Source organism: Saprolegnia parasitica, assembly GCF_000151545.1.
Source record: "Saprolegnia parasitica CBS 223.65 unplaced genomic scaffold supercont2.237, whole genome shotgun sequence".
Lineage (NCBI taxonomy): Eukaryota > Oomycota > Saprolegniomycetes > Saprolegniales > Saprolegniaceae > Saprolegnia > Saprolegnia parasitica.
Genome location: NW_012156631.1, coordinates 3,497 through 14,301, shown reverse-complemented (window position 1 = coordinate 14,301; position 10,805 = coordinate 3,497). Strand labels below are relative to the sequence as shown.

Genomic DNA, 10,805 nt, shown 5'->3' with positions numbered 1-10,805 from the left:
AGGCTTTGGTTGGTCAGCTGCATGATCCACCAGTCGTTCCCAAGGAAGAAGTACAAGTTGCTCGACGTCCAATGACCACTGGTGTGCGGTACGCTCTTGACCGTGATCGTCTCGTCGATACCGAGCGCGTTTCGGATGATCAAGGTCTCGGCAATCCCAGTAATGCCAGCGTTTTGCCACACGTAGACGAACTCGGTCAGCGGCACGCGACGCCAGTAGGCGACTTCTTGCGCCACCGACGTCGTTGGCAGCGCGTTCGAGACGGCGTCGAGCCAGCTTGGACCACGTGGCGACGCGAGAATCGCAGCGAGGATCGCGACGTAAAATTCGTTGCCGGGGGTGCCAAACTTGCGCAGAAAGGCCGGGACGTTGGTGTTGCGAAGGTAGGCTTCGTAGTAGACGGCGGCATTATAGACATAGCGTTGCGCACAACGTTCTTGGCGCTGCAGCGTGTGGGCGACTTCCCATTCTTTCTCAAAGTCGATCCAGCACAACTGGGCGTTTGGGTTCTTGATCGCGCTGATCGACATGTTGCGCACGTTGGGCACAGCGTACTCGAGGCTCGTAAACATGGTGAGGGCAAGCGACCGCGCATATGTGGTGTATACGAGCGTCGACGAGACCGGCGACGTGTACGCCTTGTCCATGCTCATCGCGAGGAGGTCGATGTCGCCCGCGTCCGTTGTCGCCAAGACGGCGTTGGAGACGTCGATGAGGTAGGCTTCGTAGCCGCTGAGGTTGTAGTGGGCCCAGAAGAGGTCGTTGGCGAAACTCGGGTTGATTTGCTGCAGAAACCACACGCCGCAAAATAGCGAGAGAAGAATGTAGCTGTAGCCAAAGAGTACATCGATGCGCGTCCAGAGACGTCTCGGTGGTGGCAGCGACGACGATGGCGCGAATGGCCCCACGGCGCTGGTCGTCGGTAGCAACGAGGTCATGCTGGTGAAACCGGATGTCAACGAAACCCACGCCGTTTGAATTTTGAAACCATAAGTGGACTTTTCATCTAAAACGCGAGCTGACGTCGATTTGTTGGAGCCTCTTGTGTCGCCTGGTGTACCACGAGGATCAATCGTTGAGCTCATGTTGCAAGGAACGACCGGATTATGTCGATCCAAGGTGTGTTGCCGACGGCAATAGTAAATATATCCAAGCACACGACGACTTTCGTTCTGAGGCAAGCGAGACGGTGTGATGGTCCATCGATGTGTGATTGATGCAGCGCAATCGTCAAGATGGGGCTCATACCTGGGCAAGTTACGCTCTCGATACCAGGACGTCCGAGCTTGGAGAGTTTTCTCAAGTCCTTTCATAAAAACGTAGCATGATCAATACCATAGCCCGCTCCTTTGTTTTTGCGTCTGCGTCTCGCTGGCGCATAGCTCTGGCTCATGCCAAGAGCGCCGCGCCGTGAGCAAGTGGCAGGTATTTGTGGTATTTATGGCGTTGTGCCATATTTCATAACGTAAAAATGGCGTTTCTGGGATTTCTCGAAGCCCGAGAGACGCCCTTGGATTGGTCCAACATGATTTGAGTCGCTCGAAATTTCAACCAGGCGATTTCGCCGCCTGTCCGTCTCAGTCAGGGCGTCTCGGGACGTTCGCACGGCGCTCCTCTCACTGAGCGACCTATGCATCTTCGATTGCGAGATATGACGTACTAAGCTGAGGTAGTACGGCCATGCATCATCGTGCCAGATCGTGTACGCCCGTCTTCTTTGATGGGAGCAACCTCTCAAGCTCAACAAGTAGCTAGCTCCGACACCTTGCAGCTGCCCATCCCGTGTCTTGCCCAGAGCTCGCAGGATTCTTCAATCACTCACGATGCTACTTTGGGTCCAACTGCTCGTCGGGCTCTATGTGGCGCTCGCCATCGCCGCGTCGGCAGTGAGCGTGCGCCAGCTCTATCGTCGCCCACGCCCAGACGCCATCTTCCAGTTCCGATCGACGCTGGCGTATGCGTGCCAGCTCCTTCTGCGCGCCTTCGCGGCCGCCCGCTTCATCCTCGTCGTCGTCGCACAGCCGCTCGTCTACGAGTACGCCACGTGGAGCTTTGGCATTCAAGGCGTCTACTTTGTGTGCGCCACGATCTATCAAGTCGCGCACCACTGGGCGCGGTACGAACCCGTGCTCTTCCACCGCGATAGCTACGTGCTCAATACGCTCTTGGACATGAGCTGTGCGAGTGTGGTGCCAGCACTGCTCGCGTTCGCCACGTCATCCAGCCGATTGGACGGGCAGAACGTGGCGTTGCATGGTGCATCCTTCGTCGTGTACCTGCTCGAGTTTGTCGGCAACCACTTTGTCGTCCAGCGCCAAAGCCTCGGGCTCACGCTTCTGCTGCCGAGCGTCTACGTCGTCGTGCTCTGGCTGCACCAAGATTCGACGCCATCGAGATGGCTCGACCTGTCGTTGCCCGGGGCTGCCATTGGCCATGCGTGTCTCTTTCTCAGCCATGGGGTCGCCTTTGGCCTCTTCTATGGCATCTCGCTGCTCAAAGAAACATACTTGCATGGTCAGTGCCCGGTCGTGGTCAACCAAGGCCCGCCAAGAGCGCGAAAGCTCAGTTTTGTTTGATTCCAAATGTGTAGTGAAAATGTGTTGGCCTTTTGATCGTGTTCGATTTCAATGGGTCGCCAGGAAGTACCATCGGGACATATCCCTGGACGTCGGCGTGGGTGCCCGACGTTGTGCATTCGATATGTTTAAACTATAAGAAAGCGATAAGGCAAATGTAGGGTGGGTGAGGATGATGCGGTTGTCTGTACTAGAAAGAGTCGTGGATGCGTCTCTACCGACAACGAAGAGATGTGTTAAAGAGACGTGTTGTCCAAGGTTTTGATAAACTTTAAAACCTTTCAAGACGTGGCGCTTGCTACCGCTTCTCGCAGCTCGACTCCATTGCGAGCGCCTGGTCATTATGTGGACCCAAGGAGCTGTCTTTGCGCTTGTGCTCTAGATCACGACGAGCGTGACCTCGCTCGGACGTATCAACCTCGTCGCCGACACCACCACTGCCGGACGCATCGCGCACGTATGCGATCCACTTTGTCTTTTGCGTTAGCGTGCTGCTGGTGTACGTGGCCGTCTTGCTCGTCGAGGTGATTGACCTTGGCGTCTAGATGCTTTCGTACTACACGGCCAGGACTTTTGTCCTCGAGGCAATTTATTGTCTGTGAGCGATTGTGCACCCGCTCCAACGAGCGGGACCGAGTTCGCGCCAGATCATGTACCTTCAATCGCTCCTAGACAATTGCGTCGCCCTGTCCGTCCTTGTCGTCTACTGGAACCTTCTCTACAACCCCAAGATGCTTTGGAACAGCTATCTTCAGCACGGCGCGCTTTGCCTGGATCATCGTCGACACGTGGCTAAACCACGAGCGGTCATATGCCTTTATGGGCATGAACGCTCCGAGAGTGCACCGCTGTGGTACGCTGGTATCATGGGCGACCTCGTGTGGGGCCGCTGCCGCGTCAAGCACCTTGCATCGTCGCCAATAACCCCCCATTGCATCAAGACAGACGCTATGGTCTAATACAAAGCACTGGGTAATCATGGTGTCAAGTGCAGTGTTCGATTTGCCAGCACTAATCGTCCGGATTGCGACAGCGTGGCCGTGAAGAGAACATCGGGCAACACCGAGCTTTAACTCGCGGTGGCCAGCCAACGCACTATACTGCGTATGAAGGCAGCTACTATCACACGACTGCATATCCGGCTCTTGGCTGTTCGCGCTGTGGTGCCATCGCTTGACGCGTCCTCAACGCTCTCAGAGGCGACCCTTGGGGTGCGCGCTGCCTTGTTCCTCGCACAACCCCGAGTCACGACCACTAACGCTCCTCGCTTCACGCACCGCCTCACGAGCGCATCAGGAAATGCACCATATTCTTATAATTGCATGTGTAACAAGGTGAGCCGTCCGGCTGCCACGTCACAAGATCTCCTCCGAACGTGTGTCGCCGGGTCCACACGCGCCACACCTTCTTCCTCAGTCTGGGTTCGTCTTTGCATCCACACTACGGCGCGTTGACGGAGGAATTCAGGAGAACCGTGCGCAGACTTCAATCCCACAGCGCGACTACCATCGAGCGAGCTATTCGCACAAAAAGCGTGTGAGGTCACTTGGCCTTTTTCTAGTGGCGCTGCTGAGTAGAGTAGCAACTTCCAAGATCCAAGCGTCCGAGAGTAGCTACGCCAGCCATGACGACAGCAGCGGCGATTCGAATTTGATTTTCAATGGTTTCAGTGCCCGAGGCAAGATACTTCCTCAACAACCTTGGATCATCCTCGCTCGCCACTTTGGAATTTGCACCGATCCGATCCATGCTCTGGGTCCAGGTCGTCATCGGTGCCATCTTGGCCCTCGCGCTTCTCGCCTCGATGCGGTCGATTCACCACCTGCGCCACCGCCCGCACCGCATCATGAGCTTCCAGTACCCTTCGCCGTGGGCCTACTACGTGCATTTGGGCTTCCGCGCCGCCGTGGTTGGCCTCTATATCGCCGTGCTCGTCGTCGAGACATGGTACCTCGGGACAAAGACCATCTCGTACTATACGGTGTGGAACTTTATTCTCCAGGGTATCTACTATCTCTGGGCCATCAAGTACCAGCTCTCGACGTATGGGTCACGCAACGGACCGACCACGATTTCGCGCAAAGGCGCCGCGCTCAACGGCCTTTTCGACATTTGCTTTGCCAACTCGCTGCTGGTCATTGTCGTATACTGGGGTCTTCTCTACAACCCCAACATGCGCTGGTACAGCTACATCCAGCACGGTGGCAACACGCTCCTCTTCTTGATCGAGTTTGCGCTCAACGGCTTCCTCACGCAGCGCACCAGCGTCGTCTTCATCGCGCTTTTCCCAGCAATGTATGCCATCTTCATCTGGATCAGCAACGTGACGTGGCTGAACGGGTGGTGGCCCTACAGCTTTCTCGCCATGAGCTCACCGGTCGCGCCGCTCTGGTACATTGCCGTCTTTGTCGGTCACTTTGTCATGTATGGCGCCGCGTATGGCATCTCGCTGCTCAAGGCCAAGCTGCTCCCGACATGCTGCCCGGTCTTGGAGAAGAACGCTCTTCCGATCGTGGCCACGGCCCAAGGCTTGACGATCGTCTAGTTTTTGCACGGGTGGCATATCTTTTTGCGCATTTAATGCCTTTTTGTGATTGGCTCGCGCGTTTTTAGAAGCGCCAATCAAAGCGCAGGGTGACATGATACGATCGGAGTGGTGCAATGTCGAGCACGGTTAGTTTTGGACGCTACGTTGGACCTGTGCAAAGCAGCTACTATAAGAACTCGTATACAAGAAGATGTATCGGAGTCGTGTGCATATATGTGTGTGCTTGCTGTGCTCAAATTGTCGAGGATGTACCGATCTATGACTGTACCGATCTATGACTGATAGCGCGTTCCAATCAGCAAGGATGTATCTAATACGTGCCATCACGATGCATCTGCATTTCCATTCTGTATATACTTTGCTGGCGTCGGTCTACCATTCAAGCCGCATCCTTTCCTCCTGTCACGAAGAGTGCTATCAGTGTTTCCCCCTGCAATCAGCGTTTGCGATCACATTTCCTAGGTTATTTGCAGTGCTGATTGCTGATGAGATCTCCAAGCACTAATAGAACGAGGTCGCTTTTAAATCTACCGTTAGTTGACCGCGTGCATGGTCTCATTGAAACCAAAACTAACTTCATTTTTCAAAACGTGTTGTCGCGCTCATGTGGGTCCAGATCGCGATTGCCTGCATGGTTGCAGCCTCGTACCTCGGCATGGGCATCGTCCTGCACCGCGCGCATCAATACGACCGTCAAGGGGACGTTGCAACCTTGACGTTTACCTCCCGTGTGCGCTACTACCTGCAGCTGGCATTTCGCCTTTTGGTTGTAACGCTCTTTTGCATCATCTTGGTTATTGACGTGCAAGAGTATGGCACGACGGCCTTCTCGTACTATACGATTTGGAATTTTGCCCTCCAGACTGTCTACCACGCCCTTGCTGCCGGCTTCCTTCTGAGCCATTGGAATGCCCGCGGCGGCGCCACTGTCGTCGTCCAGTCGCATCCCCTCAACTCGCTCTTTGACATTTGCTTGACCAACAGCCTCCTAGTCGCCGTCGTTTTTTGGACCGAGCTCTACTACCCGACGATGCCCTGGTACAGCTACATCCAGCACGGCGTCAACACGTTGCTCTTCGTGCTCGAGCTCTTTCTGGGCGACTTTGACGTGCAGTCGGAAGACTTTAAATACGCAGGCATGTCGCCCACAATCTACACGACATTCATTTGGATCAGCCACGACACGTGGCTAGACGGATGGTGGCCCTACGACTTTCTCTCGATGGACACGTCAACCACGCCGCTCTGGTATATCGGCATCTTTCTCGGCCACTTTGTCTTGTTCGGCGGCGCGTACGGTCTCTCGCAAGTGAAAACGCGGTGCATCCCGACGCTTCAACCCGAGATGACGTCGATTCAAGGCAATGGTGCGCGCCCGACCTCGTACCAGTCGATTGTGTAGTCAAAATTATAAAAGATTGTGTATACGGAAAGGCCGGCAATGAATGTGTCCTACGACCTCTCTCGAAGCGTTCTCGAATGTCTTGACAAGAAAGGCGGCGCTGGTACATGTAGAAGGAACCAGACCGCAATGTGATGCTTTGATACGGTGCGGGCCGAGTATGATCGCGGTTGTATGCAGGTGTGCGACCGGATGTAACTTCAACCATCAGCTGCGTGTTTTAAGGCGGTTGCGTGATTCCAGTATACCTATTATAAAACTGTATAATATGTGTCGATTAAAACGCATTTTGACAATGGATTGTGTGATTGTGACAACCCATCAACGTTGGACATGCGTCGTCCTATGCCATACAACCAGATATACCGAATTGTGACGGCGCTCTAGTGATAGTACGATACCAATTCACACGAAGCTGATGATTTCGTCCGCCGTCTACAAGGGCTCCAAGCCTTGAACTGACTTGTACCATGCACAACGAAAAATTTGCACTTGTGCACCTATCATTCGAGTTCTGGTGATGGCGCCGGCATCAGCCAATCAATTTACAACTCCCGCCATCCAGACGACCAACAGGTATGATCGCGATCGCCTTCTGATGACCACATGAGTGCACGGACGCCCGTGGATTCAGCGACCAATCCACATCCACAATCGTCCGTCGGGCCATTGTTCAATTTGCATCGTACTGACACAAGCAGCAGTATGTGGGTCCAGCTTGTCATCGGATCGATCCTCGCCGCGTCCTTCGCCATCTCGGGTCATGCCATCTACACCCTCGGCGGTGGGCCGGCCGCCGTCCTCGAGTCGTTCCAGTACAAGACGCCGTCGACGTATTACGTCCACGTGGGCTTTCGCGTCGCGATGCTCGTGCTGTATGCGGCTGTTCTCATCGCGGAAGCCGAGTACCTCGGGATCAAGATGGTGTCTTTTTACACCGTCTGGAACTTTATTCTCCAGAGTATCTACTACCTCTGGGCGATCAAGTACCAGCTCGCGACTTCTGGATCACGTGAGAAGCCAATCACTGTCACGCGCGAAGGCGCGCTCCTCAACTCGCTCTTCAACATTTGCTTTGCCAACTCGCTGCTGGTCATTGTCATCTACTGGGGTTTTCTCTACAACCCCAACATGCGCTGGTACAGCTACATCCAGCACGGTGGCAACACGCTCCTCTTCTTGATCGAGTTTGCGCTTAACGGCTTTCTCGTGCAAGGCACGGACGTGATCTACGTCTCGATCTTTCCCACCATTTACGCCGTCTTCATCTGGATCAGCAACGCGACGTGGCTGAACGGGTGGTGGCCCTACAGCTTTCTTGCGATGGAGACGCCGGTCGCGCCGCTCTGGTACATTGGTATCTTTCTCGGTCACTTTGTCACGTTTGGTCTCGCACTCGTGATTTCGTCGGCGAAAGCCAAGTACTTTCCGTCGCTCTGCTCGGTCGTCCAAGCCAACAAGCTCTTCATGAACTCGATCAACTACGACACGATCGTTTAAGATATTCTTCCTCCTAATCATAACTTTATAGTTGACATTTTCACATGATTTTTCATTTATCTATCTAATATCTATCTATCTATCTATCTATCTATCTATCTATCTAGCAACGATGCAGCGATGTCGCGCCACGCACGTGGGGCGTGTCGAAGCACAAGGCCGCCGACTTTCAAAACAAAAAAGAATTTAAATACAAAAATTAGGCGTGGCTCGCGACAAGCTCGTCCTTGGCCGACTGGCAGTGGCTGTAGACGACGTCTTCCTTGGTCATGTCCGCGAGAATGTGGCAGCGCCTGGGGAGGTACTTGGTCTTGGCCTTGGCGAGCAAAAGCACAAAGCCAAAGCACGCAATGTGGGCGACAATGACGCCGAGGTACATGACGGGCGCGATCGCCTTGTCTTGGTTCATAAACGTATAGGGCCACTTCTCCAAAAACGTCGCCTTGCAGATCCAAATGACCGTGACGTACAAAACCGGCCAAAGAGCCGCGAACGGCGCGTCGGCGCGCACCATAAAGCTATGGTTCAAGCAAAACTCAAGAATGAGAATCGCATTGTTGCCCGCGTGCTCCATGTAGCCGACCCACCACGTCGACGTCTTGTAGATGACCGACCAGTACACGAGTGCGACGAGGAAGCTCGTGGAGAAGACGACCGTGAAGAGTGTCGAGAGCCATTGCCGCTCGCGCGTCATGGGCACCAGTGACGACGACCCCACGTGACACCACTCGGCCACTTGGACCTTGATGGCCCAGAGGAAGTAGACCATTTGGAGCGTAAAGTTCCAGACCGTGTACATGGTGAACGCACGGCCTTCTTGGTGCGTGAGCTGATAGATGATCGTCGTGATGTAGAGCGCCGCAACCACGACGCGAAAGGCAAAGAGGCCTTTAAAGTGCGCGCCCGACGAGTACTGGATCGCGCTCAGCGAGACGAGCGGCAATGTCTTGGCGACACGGTACATGCCGTGGAAGGCGTAGACGGCGCAGAGGAAGACGATGCCCGCGATGACGTAGCCTTGCCAGCCCATGAGATCGAGTGCGCGGTGCAGGTGCAAATGCAAAGTGAGCGTCTCGAGTGGTTCCCTGGCCACAGCATCTGTTTTGCGACAGGCCAGAAGAGACACGAGGAAAGGCTACCAAGGGGCGCAATGCTATTACCTGAACGCGCTGGTCGAAACACTGCCGTGACTGCAACTGTGCAGTCGAATGCAGTTGCCCGGTTGCGGCGCCATTGACGACGGTCTGTGCTTGGACGCGTTGTAAAGGGTCAAGGTCTGTCAAAGGAGCGGAAAACGGACTGACCGTTGTCCGCATCACGTTCTCCGATTGTTCCGCAACTGACGTCACTTGCCCGCACCAAATGACGCTGCGCCCCGTGAGCCATGAACTGCGTGCTACATCGGCTGCGGTAGCCAGGTGTTGAGCGCCGCAGGTGCCACATGTTGCGCCCGTGCAGCATTGCACGCGCGAAGTATTGATTGATGGCATGACGCCAGCGACAGGTGTCGCAGCCAGCGTCACTGCATTCATTGGTATATACATTTTGAACTACGACACGTCATGCTGGACGCCTTAATGCTAGCAAAGAGACTAGAATTTTTCTCCAACGATTGCAATTTGGGAGGGTTTTCCGATCCGTGGGATAGCATGGTGGGATACGCAGTGGGATATCTCCTGGTCGGACCCGATGCCCTTCAACGATTGCAGTAGGATCCCCGTGTCTTTTTACTGGTACGGGACCCAGGATGTCAGTCCAAGGCAACAAAAACAACGAAAAAGAAGCGGCTTTCTTTTTTACAATGGCCACTCGTTTCGTGCATGGCATGTAAAGTAATTCAGCCGAACGAGTAGTGTCGCAAGTAGCGAGCGCTTTGGACCACTGGTTCTTTGGTGCGTGAAGCGTTAGGAGTAGAGGGCTGATTCGGTGCTTGACCGAAGCACGCTTGTACACATTCAACATGGGCGCAGATGATGGCGTCAACGTTGAAGGCGGCACTCCCATTCTGCAGTCGTCAACGTTTCCGAGGAAAGTGCAAGACTCCTTTTGATCGCTGACTCTATGTGCTGTAGTGCTACAAACCAGTAGACCTAACCCGGGATGAGTCTTCTCGGTTCATCATCGTACCGGTAGGACATCATCGTACCGGTAGGACACACCCGTCAACGCAGCAGATATCGATATTCATTTCCTGCCTTATACTAGAGCGTGAGCGCTTCCCACTTGGTTTGTTGACAGATTCTGTCTACTACATGCCATTAAAAGCTAGAGTTTTACATATTTACTCGTTCACTGTGGCAGTAATGTCGTAATGTTGTTTACCCCACATTCAAGTCTTCAAGGCTGCCTTCAAGGACTTGGATCATGTTGACATCGACAAGGAGGAGGGTTTTGGCGCCAAGTGCGAGCCTTCTACACGACAGGCATTCCTATCTGTATCACACAACCGTCCCAAGTCTACGATGGAAACGACGGTGTGCAAGTGGCGTGATGTTGTTGTTGAAGTGGGTCGTCTATTACAATAGATAAAACTATGCTAAATAAAATTGTCGGACTTTCTTCGTTGTGTGTACTCGGTTGAGGGACTTGATTTAGGCAGGCGGAGGCAGGAGCGCGATCCGCGGGACGAGGTGACGTCGCGGCCACTCGTGTTGGGCGAGGAGCTGGAGAAGACGACGAAGAGCAGGCTGCTCGGGCTGTTGTACGAGGCTGTGGTGCACGTGCAGTTGAGCGACACGTGCCGCCTTGACGGCAATCGTCCATGGACTTGGCAGCGGCA

General features: G+C 54.2%; 6 protein-coding genes across 6 annotated transcripts in view; 4 read left to right on the top strand and 2 right to left on the bottom strand.

The window, feature by feature from the left end:
• SPRG_21686 (hypothetical protein) overlaps positions 1-938 on the bottom strand; it is a gene marked incomplete at both ends in the record, with an annotated part of 5,425 nt that extends 4,487 nt beyond the window's left edge. Inside the window, one exon of the mRNA XM_012355389.1 lies at positions 80-938. Coding sequence (XP_012210779.1) covers positions 80-938 — 859 coding nt within the window. The remainder of the gene's footprint in view (positions 1-79) is intronic.
• Positions 939-1,538: 600 nt separating this feature from the next.
• SPRG_16123 (hypothetical protein) lies at positions 1,539-2,605 on the top strand. Its single transcript, XM_012355388.1, has one exon. It carries the CDS (start codon positions 1,824-1,826, stop codon positions 2,574-2,576), a length of 753 nt encoding a protein of 250 aa, XP_012210778.1. The 5' UTR covers positions 1,539-1,823; the 3' UTR covers positions 2,577-2,605.
• Positions 2,606-4,323: 1,718 nt separating this feature from the next.
• SPRG_16122 (hypothetical protein) lies at positions 4,324-5,121 on the top strand (the record flags this gene model as incomplete). Its single annotated transcript, XM_012355387.1, has 1 exon — positions 4,324-5,121. One exon carries the CDS (start codon positions 4,324-4,326, stop codon positions 5,119-5,121), a length of 798 nt encoding a protein of 265 aa, XP_012210777.1.
• A 607-nt stretch (positions 5,122-5,728) lies between these two features.
• Positions 5,729-6,526, top strand: SPRG_16121 (hypothetical protein; the record flags this gene model as incomplete). The annotated part of the gene is made up of 1 exon (XM_012355386.1): positions 5,729-6,526. The coding sequence occupies one exon, from the start codon at positions 5,729-5,731 to the stop codon at positions 6,524-6,526; it is 798 nt and encodes a 265-aa protein (XP_012210776.1).
• Positions 6,527-7,209: 683 nt separating this feature from the next.
• On the top strand, positions 7,210-8,070 carry SPRG_16120 (hypothetical protein). Its single transcript, XM_012355385.1, has one exon. It carries the CDS (start codon positions 7,232-7,234, stop codon positions 8,024-8,026), a length of 795 nt encoding a protein of 264 aa, XP_012210775.1. The 5' UTR covers positions 7,210-7,231; the 3' UTR covers positions 8,027-8,070.
• Positions 8,071-8,225: 155 nt separating this feature from the next.
• Positions 8,226-9,127, bottom strand: SPRG_16119 (hypothetical protein; the record flags this gene model as incomplete). Its single annotated transcript, XM_012355384.1, has 1 exon — positions 8,226-9,127. The coding sequence occupies exon 1, from the start codon at positions 9,054-9,056 to the stop codon at positions 8,226-8,228; it is 831 nt and encodes a 276-aa protein (XP_012210774.1). The 5' UTR covers positions 9,057-9,127.
• Between the last annotated feature and the right edge of the window lie 1,678 nt (positions 9,128-10,805).